The 22,112-nt window shown below is 46.1% G+C and overlaps 1 protein-coding gene across 1 annotated transcript in view; it reads right to left on the reverse strand.

Moving 5' to 3' along the window:
* The window catches only part of LOC143924364 (aldehyde oxidase-like), a 203,685-nt gene that overhangs the window by 75,454 nt on the left and 106,119 nt on the right, over window positions 1-22,112 (reverse strand). Inside the window, exons 5-6 of the mRNA XM_077448644.1 lie at window positions 20,390-20,483; window positions 18,455-18,564 (exon numbers count right to left, since the gene is read on the reverse strand). Of these exons, the coding sequence (XP_077304770.1) occupies window positions 18,455-18,564; window positions 20,390-20,483 (204 nt within the window). The remainder of the gene's footprint in view (window positions 1-18,454; window positions 18,565-20,389; window positions 20,484-22,112) is intronic.

Genomic DNA, 22,112 nt, shown 5'->3' on the forward strand with positions numbered 1-22,112 from the left:
GGTCGGATGTTTTCTATCAGACCGTTTTGTCAGATATTCCGACTGTGTGTGGTCTGCATCGGACTGTTTCCGTTGGAATATCCGACGGACCAATTTTTCCAACTTGCCGGTAAAATTTTCAGACAAAATGCTCCTATCGGACATACTCCGTTCATGTGTAGCCTACTCCGACGGACAAAGTGCCACGCATGCTCAGATCAAATTCCTAGACTAAAGCTAATGGCTACTAGACTGAACATAGTCCCGTCGTAACGAAATAACGTCATCACGTTATGTACAATCGGATTTTCCGACAACTTAGTCCGACCGTGTGTATGCAACATCACTTCTGGACCTCTTCCGGAATTAATCCGTCGGAATTACTCAGACGGATTTGGTTGTCGGAATCTCCGACCGTGTGTACAAGGGCTAAGAGACCAATTGGTCTCTAGTGAGTTTAGGAGAGATGGACGAAGAGATCTGTGCAAACGTGCAGGAACTTTCACCTCTGGGGGATGCAATTATTGCCAGTTTATCAATACAGTTGCCAGTTTATCAAAAAACATAATTTTACCAAATGACGAACGCTATAGACCACAACACTATGCCAATTGCCAAACGCCTGGTGTGGTATACCTCCTCCTTTGTGACTGTACATGTTTTTACATTGGGAAGACAATACAGGAATTCTGTTGAAGAGCTTATTGCCATATCGCCTCAATGAGAACATGTAATCCTAGTCTCCCATTGGGTAGACATGTTACCAACATACATGATGGAATTTTTCCTAGAGTCTCCTTCCTTATGCTGGACCGTATACATTCTGGTATATGGGGGGACTAGAATAAGACTCTGTTGCAACGTGAACAGAGGTGGATTTTTCGCCTCAATGCCACTAAACCTCCTGGCCTAAATGGATCAGTTTCCTTCAGACCCTTTCTAGAGGGTTTCACTTTGGGGGGGTCTGAATGGGAACCTAATGACCCCAATTAAGTTTATGAATGTCATTCAATCAAAATGGTTCTTTTATGTGACTATCTCATGCCGCATACACACAATCGTATTATCCGGCGGACTTGGTCCGGCGGACCAGAGTCCGCTGGAAAATTCGCCCGTGTGTGTCCTCTGGCGGACTTTTTGTTCCCATAGTCCGGCGGACTTAGAATGAAGTCTTGACTCAAAATTGTGCACCGGTCTTTGTAGTCCGGCGGACAATCCGCCCGTCTGTGTGCTAGTCCGCCGGACTTTTGAAATGAACAGACTTGCCCACACATGGAGTAAAGTCTGTTCATTTTGAACGTGGCTCCAGGTAGACGGAACTAGCGAAGGAAGTCAATGTTGCCATTTCTATCGGCGAGATTGACACCTCGCTAGCCCCGTCACCTGGTATGGATTTAAAGGGGAACCCCTATGCTGAAAAAACGGCGTGGGGGTCCCCCCAAAGTCCATAGAAGATCCTTATCCGAGCAGGCAGCCCAGCTGGTAAGGAGAGGGGGTGGGGACGAGCGAGCGCCATGGGGGGTGGGTGCTTTGGGGAAGGGGGGTCCCAAAGCACCCAAGAAGAAGCAGCAAGAATAATAAGAAGAAGAAGCAGAAGGAGCAGAAGGCGGCAGCGACAGGGACAAGACCGGCCAACGCTAGTAAAAGAGCTGGAAGAAGAAAGCAGAGGCCCGGCAAGAAGAACCGAAGACCGGGACAAGACCCCCGAAGTCGGAAGAAGACACCCAGATGGCGGCAACGAAGGAGAAAGCCGGGCTCCTCCTATTGTAAAAGAGCTAGCAAAAGAGCAGAAGATAGCGGAGGAGTCTGGCGAGAAGACCCCCGAATACAGAAGAAGACCCCTGGAGCTGTCTAATAAAGTATTTTAAAAACCTGTGTTGTGTTCTTTTTATGTACACTTTTTTCCCCAGGTGAATGAGTATAGGTACATCGTACTCCATACTCTTTCACATAGGGTAGGGGCCAAAATCTGGGGGCCCCTTATTAAAGGGGGCTCCCGGATTCTGATAAGCCCCCTGCCCGCAAACCCTGACAACCAACGGCCAGGGTTGTCGGGAAGAGGCCCTTGTCCTCATCAACATGGGACAAGGTGCTTTTGGGTGGGGGGGCCGCAGGGCCCCACCTTCCCCAAAGCACCCACCCCCCCATGTTGAGAACATGTAGCCTGGTATGTCTCAGGAGTGGGGGCGCTCGCTCGTCCCCACCCACTTTCCTGACCGGACGGGCTGCGGGCTCGGATATGGGTCTGCTATGGACTTTGGGGGGACATCATGCCGTTTTATCAGCGTAGGGGTTCCCCTTTAAATCCATACCAGGTGACGGGGCTAGCGAGGTGTCAATCTCGCCGATGGAGACGGTGGCATTGACTTCCTGCGCTAGTTCCGTCTACCTGGAGCCACGTTCAAAATGAACAGACTTTACTCCATATGTGGGCAAGTCCGTTCATTTCAAAAGTTCGGCGGACTAGCACACAGATGGGCGGATTGTCCCCCGGACTACAGAGTCCGATGGACAATTTTGAGTCGAGACTTCTTTCTAAGCCCATACACGAGTGAATTGTCCGGCAGACTCTGGTCCGCCGGACAAAGTCCGCCGGATAATACGATTGTGTATATGCGGCATGAGATAGTCACATTGAAGAACCATTTTAAAGTCCGGTCGTGTGTGGGCAGGTCCGCGCATTCGGAAAGTCTGGCGGACCTCCGCTGCAAAGTCCGGCTGGTTGTCCGCCGGATAGCCTGATTGTGTGTTTTTTTTTCTTTTATACATACAATGTTTGTTTTTGATTTTCTGCTTTCATTAGTATGTACGGGATATAGATATATATATATATATCTTTTCTATGTTGTCTCAGATACTTACTATGCATGTAACCAGTTGGTTTATTCTATATCAAAGATCGTATACTTTGGAGTATTGTTTCTCCTAAATACATATGCACTCTTCCATTTTATCCAATTTGTTCATATTCCTTGTCGGCTCCTTCATTTGTTGTTGTATATATTGTACTTCCTGACAGTGAGCCCTTCAGGTTCCGGTCCAGATGATTCATTGCACCCTGGCACCCACCCACTATATTTCTCACTCTGCGCATGGGGCCGTTCACGTCGTCATGAAGTGTTTTGCACTTCCCCCAACTAGGCTGGGGATTCAGGCCTTGCCTGGTTTCCATGGCTCTAAACGTGTGTTGCGATACACTGACGCAGGACGGAGCCGCTGGCACGTCATGCTGGGTGGGTCTCCCACCTGGCGTCCTGACGCCGCCACGCCAGCGCACTGTGACGCTGTTGAGTCTCCGCCACAATGTCATCACGCCGTGTCTGGTGCCTTGTCACACCGACGAGCCCCCCCTCTCCATCAGGCAGGCATGTTAAATGAAGCGTATATATATATATATATATATATATATATATATATATATATATATATATATATATATATATATATATATATAAATAAAATACACGGCCACTAACTGAATAACCTGCCTGCTTAATCTAACTCAAGCCATCTCTCTGTCCACACCAACAACACTACATGTGGCCATCGTGTAAGCAGCCTTATATAGGGTGGGGTGTGGACTTAGTCCCCCAGAGCCATGATTGGCCAATTATGGCTCTCTCAGCAGAGCGCGCAGTGATTGGCCAAAGCAGGCAGGTCAGGTGCATGCTTTGGCCAATCATCACAGCAATGCACTGCGATCTCGCAGTGCATTATGGGGCATTCCACAGCGTTTGAATTTCCCGCGAATGCCCCATATGTTCGGTTAGTTTTAAAACTCATCCCTGATTAAAAGTCAGCAGCTACTTTTTGTAGCTGCTGACTTTTAATAAATGTAAAAACTTCTGACCATAAAAATTCCTCAAAGTGGACAACATTGTAACAGTAATTAAACATTTTTCAAAATAAACAGGCAATGTACAAAATGAAAAAACATATAAAGTTTATGATAAAGTGCATGTGTGTTTCCAAAACCTCTGTAGCAAGAGCCTCTTTTCCAAAACCTCTGTAGTAAGGTTGTTAAGGGGTAACTTTAGAAGGCCAAACCAAGGTGGGGGGCACAGGTAGCTCTATATAGCTGAGCTAAAGAAGTGGTATGGATAAGCTGTAGAACATCTTCCTGGTTACAGAACAGGTTCAGTTGAATATCGCTAACACTAACAATATCGTTAACTGCTAACTACTAGATACACTATTTTGTTTGCATAAATAAGAACGTACCACCACAGACAGCTAAATATATTATTGACATTATTGGGTCTAGCGCAGATATCCTGCTATACATGTCTTTGAGTAAATTTCTAGCAGGCCAATATTTATTTTTCTTTAATTGCAGGTCTTGCAGGAGCCTTTCTGAACACAACTATATCATTATTCATAGTTTTTTCTTCATACCTAACCCGAAGGCAGAATTAATTTATGAAACAGTTTTGCTCTAGTTATGTGAACTGGTCAAGGCACATTTTTAAAAGAAAAATTCAGTTGAGTAAAGTTCATGTGCTTTAGAGATATGTAAACAAGAACTGAAGGCTTTGCTTAGGAAAGTTTACTGCAGGGCGTTATCTATCAATCAATTTTTACAAGGAAATTACATTTTTTATATAATAATGAATAAAATCTGTTGGTGTAAGAAAAAGAAACATATACCCATATACAATTGTTGCATAATAAAATCTGTTTTAGTGAAATTATATACAAATTGAAATATATACTTAAAGTGACCCTGTCATGCTAAAAAAAAAAAGAAGAAAGGTCCATGTAAGAGAAGAAGGATTATATTCACCCCTCCAACAACCTGTGTCTCCCCTCTCCCCTCTGTTCCAGTGATGCAGTCCTCACCAGTCTCCTCAGCATTCAACATTTCTGGGGATGTCAGATACCATTGTCCTGAGCTGTGTACCAGGTTCTTTCTTGCCACCCCATGTCACTCCTGAGTTGGAATTTATGAAAGCTTGTACAGACTGCAATACTGGGACAGAAGGGAGGTGCAGTAGGAGACAGAGGCCACCAGAGAGGATAATACAAGCAGTCAGGGGCGTAACTATAGGGGGTGCAGCAGTCGCGACCGCAACTGGGCCCTGTACTGCAGGGGGCCCATGCAGCCCCCTCTACATATGGCCGGCAGCAGCATAGGCAGCTAGGGGTACCAGTGCACCATGCACACGGGTGGCTGGAGGTGGAGGGTGACTAGCAGAGCTCCATGCTCAACTATCGCACTGGCTGCTCTTTAGTTGTGCATTCCCCGCATGACCCGTGTCCTCGGCTGGCTCCTCAGAGTACCCCTCTCCTGCTCCATGCATTGCCGCTCAGTCCGATGTCTGTTCTCCCCAGCCAGAGTCCCGCCCCCCCCCCCCCCGAGTCCGGCCCACACTGCACTGCATACTTCTCCCGAGTAAACAAACTTTAAGCACACAGATGCAGTGCAGCCCTATGAGAGCCAGCCCCCCCGAGGACACTGCAGGCTTGTCTGCCAGCCCCCGTCATACACAGATGATGAAAGGTCTTTCTTGGAGATATGCTGATCACCCGTCCAGCACACTGGATGGAGCACAGGCCAACATTGATGAGTGCGCGGCCTGCAGCTTGGTCATGGTGAGTGAGAGGACTCCATCCCCCAGACACCATTACTTACCCCCTCCATCTCCCCCTGGGGACAGGGGCCCCTTCTCACGTGGGGACAGGGACCCCCCATCTCCCCTGGGGATAGGGACCTCTTCTCACCTGGGGGCAGTAACTTCATCTGCCCTGGAGAAAAGGACCTCATCTCTTCTGGGGACGGGGACCCCATCCTGCCTAGGGACAGTCCCCCAATGGGGCACTTAAAAATAAAAAATAAACAAATAAAAAAAACTACTGATACCAGTAGTGGAACTACAGGGCTCACAAAGGTCATACCTGTGACCACGCCCTGGAGTTCCACCGCCGGACTTGGAGGGAAGGGCCCTGGCTGGGGTTCAGGGGGGCCCTTCATGGTTTCTTGCATCGGGGCCCTGAAGGTTCTAGTTACGCCACTGCAAGCAGTTCTGAGTTACAAATCTGACTTACATACGTCTTGTACTTAAGAAGAGAGGCAACGTGATGTCACACTGGTCCAGTAAACCTCTGGACGGACATCTTGCTGCTCATTGCATGCTGCCACCTACTGTTCAGCAGACCTGTCAGCAATCCCACATCACTGCATGGTCAGTTAACCCTTCCCAATGTTATCCAAAACCTAAATTATTTGGGCTGGAGTTACACGTAAAAAAATTACCTGTTCAAACTTACATACAAATGCAACTTAAGAACCAACCTACAGGACCTTGTTCGCAACCCGGGGACTGTCTACATACAACCATTGCTTTTGCTTGTGCCAATTACACCCAACTTTAACAGCCTAGCAGTGAAGCTTAAAGTATCTAAACCCAAACTTTTTTTTTCAATAGATTAGGGAACGTGCTGAAACCCTTTGTCATGTTTAGATTTCTGCCTGTGTCCCCACTGTAGAACTTTACACTCTGTTTCTCCTGGTAACCACTGAAAATGTTACAGTTGTCACAAGAACAGGAGGTGAAGGAAATATTCCAAAGAAAATACTTATTGCAGTGACCACTGTTTCAGAATGAACGTCCTCTCATACTGGAGAGAATAATCCCCAAAAATTAATAGGCTTTTAACCATTTACTATACTATCCATTTTGGCTTTTGATACACTTAACTTTATTCTTTGGGACAGATTTGCCAGCATAGGCATCAAGACACAGACAAAATGCATTGGGCATGGCTATTGGTCCATAACATCACATCCGCCTACATTACTTCCGGTGCGTGGAATGCACACCTAGTATTACAGGAAGTCAGGAACTATGAGGCTCTCTTTCTATTACTGGTGGCTATACAGACATATCTGAGAAAAAAAAAATGCAAAAAGAAGGTGTTTTTAGTGGAAGAAAAACTAGACTTGAGTTGCTCAAAACAAGATTAAAAACACTTACGAGATGCATAAGGTATAAAGGTTCATCAATATATGTGTATGGCATCCAGTGGGGGGGGTTCCTTCAGGATGTGACAGCCGCAGATGGTAACCCGACCGGCCAGCAGTGGAGAGCTGTGTATAGAAATCTAGAAAGGGAAGCCATGCTGTTGGGAGCAGAGTACAATGCAGGTACCTGGAAATGATGTCAAAGCGGGTAGTGATGCGTTTCGGAGTATGCACGTTAGCTCCCTCTTCATAACCACATGCTCCAAAACACATTACCGCCCCCTTTGACGTTACTTCCAGGTTCTGCATTCCATGCTGGTCCCAACAGCGCAGTTGCCCTTCTTGGATTTCTCTACACAGCTCTCCACTGCTGGTCGGTTGGGTTACTATCTGCGACTTTCACACCCTGAAGGAAAACCGCCCCCGTTATACATATATTGATGGGCCTGTATACCTTATACGTTTTGTGTTTTTAAATTTGTTTTGGGCAATTAAAGTCTAGTTTTTATTACACTTACAAGTGCTTTCTTTTTGCTTTTTACTAGCGTGTGCTTCCTTCTTATGGAATGCTGCTGAGGTGTTTTACTAGACTCTGTCTATTCCATCTCCTGCCTGGGCCACACCATGTACGTTTTTCCCTGAGAAGGTCCACCCTACCCAGAGTACCTTATAATCCATCCTCTCTACAGACATATTTGAGCCTGGCATGTTAGTAAATTATGAGTGTGCACTTTATGCAGTGATTTTAATTAGGCATAAGCCAAACATCCCCCGGTTCGGTTCGCAGCAGAACATGCAAACAGGCAAAAAATGTGTTTGAACACGCAAACACCTTTAACCACTTTCAGACCGGACCATTTTGCTGGTAAATGACCAGAGGTCTTTTTACACTTTGGCACTGCGCTGCTTTAACTGGTAATTGCGCGGTCATGCAATGTTGTACCCAAACAAAATTTGCGTCCTTTTCTTCCCACAAATAGAGCTTTCTTTTGATGGTATTTGATTGCCTCTGCGATTTTTATTTTTTGCGATATAAACGTAAAAAGACCGCAAATTTTGAAAAAAAATGATATTTTCTACTTTTTGTTATTAGAAAAATCCAATAAACTCAATTTTAGTCATACATTTAGGCCAAAATGTATTCAGCCACATGTCTTTGGTAAAAAAAAAGTCAATAATTGTATATTTATTGGTTTGCGCAAAAGTTGTCACATCTACAAACTAAGGTACGTTTTCTGGAATTTACGCAGCTTTTAGTTTACGACTGTCTATCTCATTTCTTGAGGTGCTAAAATGACAGGGCAGTACAAAACCCCCCCAAATGACCCCATTTTGGAAAGTAGACCCCCTAAGGAAATTGATAAGAGGCATGTTGAGCCCATTGAATATTTTATTTTTTTGCCTCAAGCGATTGAATAATGACAAAAAAAAAATTTTTTTTTTTTTTTTACACAAAGTTGTCACTAAATGATATATTGCTCACACATGCTATGGGCGTATGTGAAATGACACCCCAAAATAAATTCTGCTGCTTCTCCTGAGTACGGGGATACCACATATGTGGGACTTTTTGGGAGCCTAGCCGCGTACAGGGCCCCGAAAACCAAGCACCGCCTTCAGGCTTTCTAAGGGCGTAAATTTTTGATTTCACGCCTCACTACCTATTACAGTTTTGAAGGCCATAAAATGCCAAGATGGCACAAAACCCCCACAAATGACCCCATTTTAGAAAGTAGACACCCCAAGCTATTTGCTGAGAGGCATGTTGAGTCCATGGAATATTTTATATTTTGCCACAAGTTGCGGGAAAATTACAAACTTTTTTTTTTTTTTTTTTTTTTTCACAAAGTTGTCACTAAATGATATATTGCTCATGCATGCCATGGGCATATGTGAAATGACACCCCAAAATAAATTCTGCTGCTTCTCCTGAGTACGGGGATACCACATATGTGGGACTTTTTGGGAGCCTAGCCGCGTACGGGGCCCCAAAAACCAAGCACCGCCTTCAGGCTTTCTAAGGGCGTTACAGTTTTGAAGGCCATAAAATGCCAAGATGGCACAAACCCCCCCCCCCAAATGACCCCATTTTAGAAAGTAGACACCCCTAAATTTAGGGGTACACTAGTGAGACTAGGTAATAAATGGCGGGTGCCCTGAAACTATAAAAAAATAACTAACCAACCAGCGTCACCTGTAACAGTTATATGGTGATCACTGGTGAAAGGGTTAACTAGGGGGCAATCAGGGGGCTTTATGCGGTAGTATATGGGGGTCCCTAGCGCTATAAAAAGCTGCGGCGAACCTAAATACCTACCTGCCTAACTAGCGTCACCTGTGACACTAATACGGCGATCAGAAAAATGATCGCTTATTAGGCTGGGTTCACACTGGAGCGATGCGGAAACGCCGCGAATCCGCGGCGGGTTCCCGCATCGCATGCCTCCCGGCGGCAGTTCACACTGCCCTATGCGAACTGCTGGGAGTGTCAGTGAAATGTTACTGACACCCCCAGATCAGTTCGCATATCGCAGTGCGATCTGCAAACTCGGATCGCATGGTGTGAACACCCATGCGATCCGATTCTGCTGCGGGCCAAAAAAAGGGTCCCGTGCGAATTTGCGGCGGGTGCGGCGGGTGTGGCGGGTGCGGCGGGTGCGGCGAATGGCTGAACTCGAATCGCACAGAGATCGGATGTGATTTGCACTGCAGTGCGGTGCGAATCACATTCGTTCTCATAAACCGCTGCAATGTGAACCCAGCCTTAGTGACACTGGCGACGGGGGGTGATCACGGGGTTAAACCTTTATTGGGGGGGTTAGGGGGGTACATTAGAACTAAAGGGGGCTAACCCTAACTGCCCTAACAGTTATTACAGTCACAAATGACACCAATGCAAAAAAAAATAAAAAAAAATAAAAAATGACATTGGTGTCACTGTGACTGGGGGGCAGGGGTAATTGGGGGGGTGATCGGGGGGTAAAGGGGGGGTGTGAGTGTGCCTGGCATGTTCTACTGTGTGTGGGATGTGTTGGTGCAACTCACTGATCCGCTCTCCTCCGTGTCGGAACGAAAAATACCGACACGGAGGAGAGAATACATCACTTCCTCTCCTGTGTTTACATTACAGGAGAGGAAGTGATGTCACCGGGGATTTCCATTCGTCGGGAGCGATCGCGAGGGGGTGGCCATGAATGAATGGCCGTCCCCTCGTCCGGGATCGCTCCCGAACGAAAACCGACCGCCGCAGGCACCGGGCGGGGGCCCGATCGGGCCCCCGACCCGCGGGAGGCAAAGCACGTACATGTACGTGCTTATGCCTGCCCGTGCCATTCTGCCGACGTACATCGGCGTGAGGCGGTCGGCAAGTGGTTAAAGGGGCATGAATGTGAAAAATCAAAAGTGATAATTTTGAGGGTTAATATGCAAGTTATTGTCATAAAAAGTGTTTGGGGACCTGGGTCCTGCACCGGGGACACGTATCAATGGAAAAAAATGAAAATACTGCGCTGTCTACTTAACCACTCTATTATATATGTGATGAATATGTAAAGACTGCTGCAAATTAAAATGTGAGACACACACAATATTAGAAATTTACAAAGGAATAAGCTGCGCTGTATCAATGCAAAAAAAAGTTTTAAAACGTCATTTTTTTCGGGAGCAGTGATTTTAATAATGCTTAAAGTGAAATAAAAGTCAAATATTCCTTTAAATTTCGTACCTGGGGGGTGTCTATAGTATGCCTGGAAAGTGGCGCATTTTTCCGGTGTTTAGAACAGTCCCTGCACAAAATGACATTTCTAAAGGAAAAAAAGCAATTTAAAACTACTCTGCGGCTATAATGAATTGTCGGGTCCCGGTAATACAGATAAAAGTCATAAAAGTCATTAAAAAAAACGCATGGGATCTCCCTCGGTCCATTACCAGGCCCTTTGGGTCTGGTATGAATATTAAGGGGAACCCCTGAATCAAAATTTAAAAAAAATTGTGTGGGGGTCCCCCCAAATTCCATACCAAATTCCATTCCAGGCGCCTACCAAGTCCTTTATTAAAAAATAAAAATGTCCCACAAAGTCCATTCATCTTCTTCTATGGCTCTGCCGAAGGACCAAAAAACAAAATAAAAAAGATCCGCCTCCATGGGAGGCACCCACCTTATGGCGCCTAAGTGGTGATGACAGTACTTCTATAAAGGAGGTCGGGGCTACACAGTGATGTACCCGGATATTTTTTATTTTATTTTTCAGTCCGTCGGTGGAGCCATAGAAGAAGATGAATGGACTTCGTGGGACATTTTTATTTTTTTATTTTTTAATAAAGGACTTGTCAAAAGGTGTGTCTTGTTTTTTTTTTTTACATTTGACACTTTTTTTGTGAAATGGTACAGGTATAATGTAACCGTTACCATTTCAAACAGGGGGGGGTGGTATCTGGGGGTCCCCTTGTTAAAGGGGGCTTCCAGATTCCGATAAGCCTGCTGACCCCCACCACCACTGGTCAAGGGTTGTGTAACTTACCTTAAGGCAGAGCCCAGAATGACTCAAATCATTTTCCATGGCCTTTCCGGAATAGAGAGCGGGTTCAGCAGCCCCCAGGCCTTGGTCTTGCTACCCTTGTTCTGGGTACAGGTGATGCATGACTCAACATAAAGCTTGCAATCTCTTAGCAGCTGGGGCCACCAGAAGGTGTGTTGAACTAGTTCGGCAGTCTTGTGTACCCCAAAATGGCCGGCCAGTTCGTGGTCGTGGCAGGATTCAAGGATGGCAACCCATAGTTGCTGAGGTACGTAGATCCTATTTTCATGCCACAATAAGTCATCGCTGGAATGTAAGGTGGTGTTTGATGGATGAGGAGCCGACAATGAGGCCTGCTTGAGTTGGGACAATAGGTCTCCCTGGAGCATAAGGAAGTTTCCGGGTGCAAGGATGGTATCTGGTGGTTGAGAAGCTTCGGGTTCACTGAACATCCGAGACAGCGTGTCGGGTTTGGTGTTTTTTGACCCGGGCCTATAGGTAATGTGAAATTAAAATCTCGTAAAAAAGAGTGCCCATCTGGCCTGACGCGGCTTCAGCCTCTTAGCAACCTTCAAAAACTCTAAGTTCTTGTGGTCAGTGTATACCAGAATGGGATGAGCCGCTCCCTCCAGGAGGTAGCGCCATTCTTCAAGTGTGGCTTTGATAGCGAGTAGCTCCCTGTCCCCGACGTCATAGTTCTTCTCCACTTCGGACAATTTGCGCGAGAAGAAAGCCACCGGATGCAGTAGGGCCTTGGGGCCTTGTCTCTGGGAGAGTACGGCTCCCACTGCAATCTCGGATGCGTCAACCTCTAAGATATAGGGCAGCGCAGGATCAGGATGCTTCAGGACAGAGGCTGACACAAATTGTTTTTTAAGAGAGGTGAAAGCAGCCTGAGCTTCCGGGGTCCACTGGAACTTGATACCCTGTCTGGTCAATCTTGTGATCGGGGCGATGATAGTAGAGAAGCCCTTGATAAATTTGCGATAGAAATTCGCAAACCCCACAAAACGTTGGATTCCTCTCTTATCTGTAGGAGCTGGCCAGTCCAGGATGGCGGAAACCTTCTGTGGGTCCATCTTGATTCCATCTACCGAGATAGTCAGCCCCAGAAACTGGATGCTGCGACGTTCAAACTCGCACTTCTCAGGTTTTGCGTACAGGCCGCGTTGACGAAGCAGAGTTAGAACCTTTCTGACGTGTTCCCTGTGAATAGGCAGAGAGGGGGAAAAGATCAAGATATCATCCAAATACACTATGATAAACAGGTCAAGATAGTCTCTGAAAATATCATTCACAAAATGCTGGAAGGTCGCATGAGCGTTGCATAGCCCAAAGGGCATTACAAGATACTCGAAGTGTCCGAAGCGGGTGCGGAAGGCAGTCTTCCATTCATCCCCGCTTTGGATACGGACCGAATTATGGTCCGCGAAGATTCAGTTTAGTGAAAATAACGGCTGTTCCGAGTCTCTGAAATAATTCGGGTACCAAACGCAATGGGTACCGGTTGACTGTAACTTTATTTAAGTCCCGATAGTCTACACAAGGGTGCAGGGAATGGTCCTTCTTCTCTACAAAAAAGATCCCTGCTCCTGCTGGGGAGGTAGAAGGGCGTATAAACCCTTTTCTCAGATTGTCATCAATGTAAGTCTTGAGAGTCTCTAGTTCCACTTCCGTTAAGGGGAAAATTCTCCCGAAAGGGATTTCGGCTCCGGGGAGGAGCTCAATCGGACAGTCATAGGGTATATGGGGAGGAAGCATTTCCGCCCCCTTTTTGCTGAACACGTCCAAGAAACTGTGGTAAGCCTCCGGAACAGACTGGCGAGTTTCAACATCGATCTCCAGACACAATAAGTGGGGCGAGACATTAATTGCTTCTTGCAGGCAGTGCTGATGACAATAGGGAGAAGGAAAGCTAATGCTTCCGGTAGACCAGTCAATTTGCGGGTTGTGTGCCCTGAGCCAGGGCATGCCCAGTATAATGGGGAAAAGGGGAGACTCGATAATGTCCAGGCAGAGTAGTTCCTGATGGTTACCGGAGATAGTGGCAGTCAAAGGAACCGTCTCTTGTGTCACAGGCCCGGATTTGATAGCCGATCCGTCGGCAAGGTGTACAGACAATCCCTTCGCCCTGGGCCGTAGGGGGACTAGGAATTTATGGGCAAAAGACAAGTCCATGAACCCGCTGCACGCTCCTGAGTCAATTATCGCGGTGACTTGAGTATTCCCTCCTGGAAGCTGAAGAGAAACGGGACTAGCCAGGTGAGAGACATTACTAAGCACAGCAGGTAAGACAGTAGTAGACAAAGAAGAGTGCTTACGGAGTTTGGCGGGACAAGTCCTCACATAGTGTCTGGACTCCCCAATATAGACACAGGTTGTTGACCCGCCCGCATTGTCGTTCTTCAGTGGTGAGGGAAGGTCGGAGTAAGCCCAGTTGCATGGGCTCAGGAGCGTCAGCCGCGGAATGTGCAGGAGGGTTGGGTACACGGGGTAACATCCAGACCGGTCGAGAAGGACCGGCCGTACGTTCTGCTCTCCGTTCTCTCAGGCGTCTGTCAATCTGGATGGACAGGTTGATAAGGTCTTCAAGCGTTGCTGGAATACCGACCCGGGCCAACTCATCCTTTAATGGTTCAGAGAGTCCCATGCGAAACTGATAGCGTAGAGCGGCATCGTTCCAGTTAGTATCGGAACTCCAGCGCCGGAATTCGGACGCATAGTCCTCTGCCGCTCTACGCTGTACGGCCCTGCTGGAGTGAATATAATGCTGCTTCTGCAGTAGCCGCTTGTTGTGGATCCTCATAGAGCAGACCCATCGCTTGGAAGAAGGTACTCAGGCTGTTAAGGCATGCGTCCTTTTGCTCCAAGAGGCGGTGGGCCCATGCCTGGGGCTCACCCAGTAAGAGGGAAATGACAAAACCCACCTTAGTGGATTCAAGGGAAAAAGTTCTGGGTTGTAGTGCAAAAAAAAGTTCACGGGCCCTATGCTTGCTGCGATTTCCTGAGAACCTTTCGGGAGTTGGGACCTTAGGCTCTGGGGGCATCATAACCACTGATGGTGCAGAAGAAGTTCCCGGCACGGTAGGGCCCATGGTAGATAAGACCTGGACACGCTCTTCCAATCGGGAATAACCCTCTTGCAGGGACTTAACGGCCTGGGTGAGTCCAGCAAGATGATGGCATAAGTCCTCCATAGCGGAAGCTCCCTGCGTGGGCTCAGACATGGCTGCCCGATACTGTCACGTACCTTAAGGCAGAGCCCAGAATGCAGGGAGCGGCCTCTCGTAAACCTCTGACTCGGGAGGCCCTGATAGAGATGACAGGGGCTCGGGAGCACAAAGGAGCACAAGCGCCTGACTGGATGGCCGGTGTAGAAGGCAGGAGACCGCTGGTAATGGGAGGTGTCCTGTAGTCCAGCAGCGGAATGCAGGTGACAGCAGGATACAGCGGACAGCGGGAGGAGTCCTGTAGTCCAGCAGCAGAATGCAGGTGACAGCAGGATACAGCGGACAGCGGGAGGAGTCCTGTAGTCCAGCAGCGGAATGCAGGTGACAGCAGGATACAGCAGACAGCGGGAGGAGTCCTGTAGTCCAGCAGCGGAATGCAGGTGACAGCAGGATACAGCGGACAGCGGGAGGAGTCCTGTAGTCCAGCAGCTGAATGCAGGTGACAGCAGGATATAGCGGACAGCGGGAGGAGTCCTGTAGTCCAGCAGCAGAGGTAAGAGGCAACAGAGCACAGTGGAAGGCAACAGCCGGGTATGGTGGAGGACCGGGAGGTGTTCTGTAGTCCAGCAACAGTAAACAGGAGACTGGCGGGTAGCAGAGTAGTTCAACAGTCCGGGTCAAGCACAGGCGAGCAGATCAGGTACCAAAACGAAATCCAGAAGAGTAGTCAGGTTAGGAAGCCAAAAGTCGGGGGCAGGCAGCAAGCAGAGAAGTCAGAAGCAGGCCGGGTTCAATACGGATCAGGCGAGTTCAGATGCAGGGTAGCAGAGGACACAGGAACGCTGTTGATCGGGCAGCAAGACAGCAAGGCAAAGATGCCCTTTAAATAGCGCCATTGGCGCCAATTGCCGTCAAAACGGCCGCGCGTGCGTGCACCGCCGATCGCAATAACGCTCTTCTTGCGCACAGGTGATCTTCTGCGTCTTACACCACTCGGATGTCCGTGGGAAGGGTTTTCCTGACAGGTTGTGAGGATGAGGCCCTTGTCCCCATCAACATGGCGACAAGGTGCTTTGGGGGGCTACCCCGAAGTACCCTCCCAATGTTGAGGGCATGTGGCCTGGTACTTGTCCCCCCTCTTTTCCTGCGGCCTGCCAGGTTGCGTGCATAGATAAGGGTCTGGTATGGATTTTGAGGGGGACCCCTACACCATTTAAAAAAAAAATGGTGCAGGGTTCCCCTTAATATCCATACCAGACCTGAAGGGCCTGGTATGGAATTTGGGGGGACCCTCGAGCATTTTGTTTTAAAAAATTTTGGTTTGGGGTTCCCCTTAATATTCATACCAGACCCAAAGGACCTGGTAATGGACTGGGGGGGATCTCATGCTGTTTTTTTCAATGACTTTTATCTGTATTGCTGGGACCCAACAATTCATTATAGCCGCAAGTAGTTTTAAATGACTTTTTTTCCTTTAGAAATGTAATTTTGTGCAGGGACTGTTCTAAACACGGGAAAAATGTGCCTAGCAGCTTGTTAAATAATTTATTGAAAAGGCTTAAAGTGGTTGTGAAGGTTCTCTGTATTAAGGTAAAAGATTTTCAATGTTCAGACTCCCCCACCAGCCCCCCCCCCCCTTTACTAACATGTGCCCAATCTCAATCTCGATCCAGCGCTGTGGTCGAAAGCAGCAAAGCTGCTCTCTCTCTCTCTCTCCATCCCCACTGGACTCAATGAGAGTAGCGGGATCCATCTCCAGTGATGAGAGAGTGGGGGGGAATGGGCTGTGCCTTACTATATGTGTCAATCGATGCACACAGTGTAGCCTACACAAGTATAGGGGCTGCTCTGTACAAAACCATTACACAGAGCTGGTAAGTATGACATGTTTGTTATTTTTTTGAAAAAAAAAAAACATTCTTTAATATACCTTTACGTTTTAGGAGTGTGCAGGATCCAGAATACTAAGCATTTAAATTTTTCCAGGATTCCCTGCTGTCTAAAGTTTATTTTCCCTCATTCATGAAGCCATTAACAGCTTCAGGCAATATCAGCAGATGTAAAAGTGTAAAAATAAAAATGTGATGCTGAGAAATTTTGACAAGTAAATCCATGTACTTAAAATTATAATTTTGCTGATGAGGTGCCAATTTTTTTTTAAAGATTCTGCTTTAACAAAATGATCAATAACAAAGCACTATTTGATAATATTTTAATGATAAAATAGTTATTATCCATTCAGTATTTCTTCCATTATTATTATTACTGTTTGGACATCTACATTGTATGTTGTTCTACAGTATGAAGTTTACTTTTTTTAATAAAATTCCTAAAGTTACTTGTCTTAATCTGTTAGGCCTTGTACACACGACAACAAAATCCATCGGATTTTGTCCAAAACTGGTGTTGCATACACACGGTCGGAACAAAGTTGACGGAAAATCCGATCGTTCGTAACGTGATGACGTTATTTAGTTACGATGGGACTACGTTCAGGCTAGTAGCCAATAGCTTTGGTCTAGGAATATGATCTAAGCATGCTTGGCACTTTATCCGATCAGAATTCTCTACAAACAGTCGGACAAAGTCCGATCGGATCATGTTGTCGGAAAAATTTTATATCCAGCTCTCAAATTTGTTGGTCCCACACACGGTTGGATAATCTGACAACGCGGTCCGATCGGACATTTTCCGTCAGAATGTCCGACCGTGTGTACAAGGGCTTAGACATTTTCTGTGGAATTATATTTCCTCACTCCTTTCCAAGTTTAATAAATATAGATAACTTGTATAAATTATTGATTGATTTTGAGAAGACCGAATAACAGAGCCATCTTAGTGCATTGCATTCAGGACTCAATGATTTAAAAAAATATATTAATATACACAACAAACATAATAATTACCAATGAATAGTAAATTGATATTCTAAAAAGCTATTCCAAGCCTGATAACATTTCCCCCAGCAAATATATGACTTACTATACAAAGGCAATAAAACACAGGCATTTGTAAATGTAGAAACTGGTCATTTCCAAACTGTAAGTCATTTCTATTAAAGTTAGTATGTTTTATAATTTACAGTTCTGTCCTTTTTACAGTACCTATAGTTAACATCTCACCCACACTGTCCTCATTTCTGTACAAACAACATATATAATATTGCTACAAAGCCACAGACCAAATGGAGTGATTGCTGTAACTATCACCATGTGTTAATATAGTTTACTCAAGTAAGACAAGTAAAGGCGCAAACACTTGAAATGACTTTCCCCACAGATGTATCAATGAGTCTATCAAAGTCCATAAATTGATGGGGGTTAAAAAAAGGTCCAAACTCAAAGGGCTGCCACCATATGGGAACAGAAGCCGAGTTCCAGCAAGGCTGTAAGAAACAAGGAGAGAAGCGCCTCTAGGTTTAGGATTTTAGACAATTTAATAGCACATTAAATTGGCAACTGACATGTGTGAAGTTAAAAACAGGCACATCATAGAGTATGGTCCCAGATAGGGGATCATCGGTAGACTGTCAAATCCTTCAGTCCCATCGCTGTGTAGCGCTGTGCTCCCTGCTCATCACCACTGAATAGGAAGCCGGCTGTGCAGTGGAAAAGAATCAGAGCAAGGCTTGAGGCACAGATGATGAGGTGGCGTGGAAGGATGGCATCCCAGGGATGTGAATTGCCAAATTTGTGTGCTATTAAATGGTCTAAAATCCTACACCTAGAGTTGTCTCTTTCCTTGTTTCTTACAGCTGTGTTTTAGTAACTGCTTCATACCTTTGTTCAGTAGGATACAATATAATATAAATTAAATACATAATATACCTTCTTGGAGAATGGCACATTGATGAAGATTAGAATCTCTTCCGGCCTCAAAGCGGATGCGCCAGTTTCATCAAACATTAATTGTCTCAAAGTAACCTGGCGTTTCCTCTCTGTAAATTACAAAGATCAGTTAGAACTTAAGCAATATTATGTAGAAGAGTACTGGAAGGTAAAATGCAGGTTTACAAGAAAATAAAGCAGGGAGGTGCCTTATACGAGGAATAGATTTAAATGCTAACTCCTAAATCTAGAAACACGGTTTATGGCTCATTTAGGAATAGTGAGAGAAACAGCATAAATCCTTCTATATATTTGTGGCTAATGGGTCATTCATTTAACCAATAAGCTGTGTTCCTACACACAGCTCATCACCCTGCCTTTCTCTCTTTATAGTTGTTAAAATGAGAGCATAGTATATTTGCAGTAGCATATATTATTTATTGCAGCATTTACAGCAAAGTAATTTTGATATGTGACCTTTTAGCACTAACCTGCGCAAGGGCTGCTGAAAGCTGCTGAGTGTCCCAGGTTATTCTCCCAATTGTGCAGCGGCAGCCAGGCAAACAGCAACATTTAGTCCTCTGACTCAATAAACAGTCTAGGGTTTGCCTTTTGAAAATTTGCAGATGAACTTGGATGGGGTTTAGGGAAGCCATGGGATACTCCAGAACACTGAACGGGAATGTGAGGACACTCTTCTCTTTCCAGCTAATCTTAACACCATTCTTTGAGTAGTAGGACATAAAGTGGACAGCACTGGGGCACCATAGGTAGTGTTCCAAGCCAGGTAAGCCTTAATGTCAGTGTGCCAGGGGTTAACAGCAGCAACAGCCCTCTCTTAGGTCTGTACTCACAGTGTCACTGAGATTTGCATGTCTCTCTCCAGTCTCAGGCACACAGTTTTCTCAGTTGAGCCTCCAAACTGGATCCTCAGTAAAACCCCTCACCCAGCTCTCCAAGAATTAGCAGCAGAATTGGTCGCCCCAGCTTTGTATAGCTGGGACCTCGATGAAACAGGCAGGATCTTCAGCTGGACTGCCAGGAAGGGCAGCAGCCCTTCTGGCTGGGGACCTCTCCTCCTGGGGAACAACACTGCTCTCTGAGTTTTTAAACAATTTATGCACTTCACAATCACCATCTGGCACACCCACCCCAGGGATTGACTGAGGGTGCGTAAATATTCAGGCTGCTCATTTGACTCTCCCACCCACTACATTCTGGAACCCTCCAGAAGACAGGGAGAAGCAATCAAACTCACAGCCTGCAGAGCCCAGAGCAGCCCAAAGTAATCACATGCTGCTCTGCTAATTACTGGAGAGCCGCAGAACTAAATTTGCCTAATAAAACCTAGCAGCCTATCTGGGAGCGTGCTACACAGTTTTAAATACCTTTACCTCCATACTTGTATTGCATTAAATATAGGAACTTGTAAATGAACCACTAGTAGGACCACTGCATTTGACCACTGCTAAAACATTTCCACCCTTCTGAACAATTGTTGACGCACATTTGTGTTAATGCAGTTATGGACATTGGCCGACTGAAATGTAGGAATGCATCTCTAAATGTGTGCCTGCATGTAAGTCTACTCCTTTCATCCACAAGGATATCAAAAGTTATTAAAAGCCTATCTACAAAGAATGGTGTGAATAGTGAGCTTCATCTACAGATGCAGCTCACCAGCAAATGAGAGTGGGAGATCTAACTGCATATCCACCAATTTATAGCACCAAGGAAGCCTTAATACAGCCATTTGTCCAAACTGCATACTACTGCTTCCAGCTATATACTATCATTACTGCAAGATATTGAAATCATGGCTATATTATGGGCGGAGCAGTAATATAAAACAAACAATAATGGTATATGGTGGTAGGAAAAACAAACCGACATATTCTCCACTTCAAACCATAATGACAACCTTGAGGGACTTACCTTCAGAAGCAAGGTTGAATGTGCAGTTCCCAACAGCCAAAATAGGGTTCAGGTCCCAGGTACTATTTCCGCTAAGAATGCTCCCTCCGAGGGACTAAAGAAACAAGTAATAACTTTCAAAACATTTCTGAATTTAACTTGTCATTAGGTCTTAAATTAAAGTTTCTCTATCACAGCACACACACACACGCTGTAAATTCTTGCATAGGTACATCTCTATTTACTGAATTTATTCATATATTTGTATATTCTCCAACATTTTACAGAAAATATTAAGCATTCACTTCAGTCTCTGCCAATAGAGGAGGTCACAATATACTCTAATGTCCTTTTAAAAGCCGTACAGTTCAATTCAATAGCATAAACTCTTAAATGACTGTCACAGTTTCCTGATGATGTAACATGTCACCCGAACAAACACTGAGAACTATCCAAGCAGGTAATTACCTTGGTGAAGCCAATATAAACATCTGATGCATGGTTGTAAAACTTTAGTCAATTAGGCTTCCTTTTGTCTAGTACATTTAAAGCAGATGTAAACTCGACAATTAAAACTGCATATAAGATGAAAGAAGTATTAACCACTTCAATACTGGGCACTTTCACCCCCTTCCTGCCAAGCCAATTTTCAGCTTTCAGCGCTGTCACACTTTGAATGACAATTGCGTGGTCATGCAACACTATACTCATATGCGATTTTTATAATTTTTTTGAGACAGAGAGAGCTTTCTTTTGGTGGTATTTAATCACTACTGGGTTTTTATTTTTGCTAAACAAAAAAGAATTACAATTTTGAAAAAAAAATGTTTCTTCTTCACTGATGTGTGCTGATGAGGCTGCACTGATGAACACTAATGAGGCGGCACTGATGGGCACTAAAGAGGTGGCACTTGCAGACGCCCTCCCAGAACTGGACGACTGGGCTGTAGTGCCTTTTGGCTATAGTGTGGTCGGGAAGTGATTAAACCCAAAAAGCAAAGGTATTATATTGTAGCTTACCAATTCTAATGCCGCGTACACACGATCAAACCAGCGGGTGGAAAAGTCCGGCAAACTCAAGTCCGCCGGACAACCCCCCCCCCCCGTGTGTAGCCTCCGGCATACTTTTTTGACCCGAAAGTACGGCGGACTTAGAGAGTAGTTTTGCACTCCAATCTTCCCGCCGGTATGGACTTAAAGGGGAACCCCAACGCCGAAAAAAATCGGCGTGGGGGTCCCCCAGGTCCATATCAGACCCTTGTCTGAGCCTGCTACCCGGCCGGCCAGGAAAGGGGGGCGAGCTAGCGCCCTCAACATGGGGGGGTGCCTTGAGGAAGGGGAGGCCGCGTGGCCCCCCCACCCCAAAACACCTTGTCCCCATGTTGATGAGGACAAAGGCCTCTTCCCGACAACCCTGGCCGTTGTTTGCCGGGGCCTGCGGGCGGGGGGCTTATCGGAATCCAGTAGCCCCCTTTAATAAGGGGCCCCCGGATACCGGCCCCCCACCATGTAAAATAAAGTACAAAAAAAACACAACACACAAGATAAAATAATTTATTGCCCAGCTCCGGGGGTCTTCCGTCTTCGGGGGTCTTCTCGCCGGACTCCTCCGCTATCTTCTTGTAGCTCTTTTGCTAGCGGAGGAGCCCAGCTTTCTTCCTTGCCGCCGGCCTCTTCTTCCGACTTCGGGGGTCTTGTCCCCCTCTTCGGTTCTTCTGCCGGGCCACTGCGCCTTCTTATAGCT

This window comes from Lithobates pipiens, unplaced genomic scaffold (assembly GCF_037356315.1).
Source record: "Lithobates pipiens isolate NorthernLeopardFrog02 unplaced genomic scaffold, aLitPip1_a1.2 Scaffold_22, whole genome shotgun sequence".
Lineage (NCBI taxonomy): Eukaryota > Metazoa > Chordata > Amphibia > Anura > Ranidae > Lithobates > Lithobates pipiens.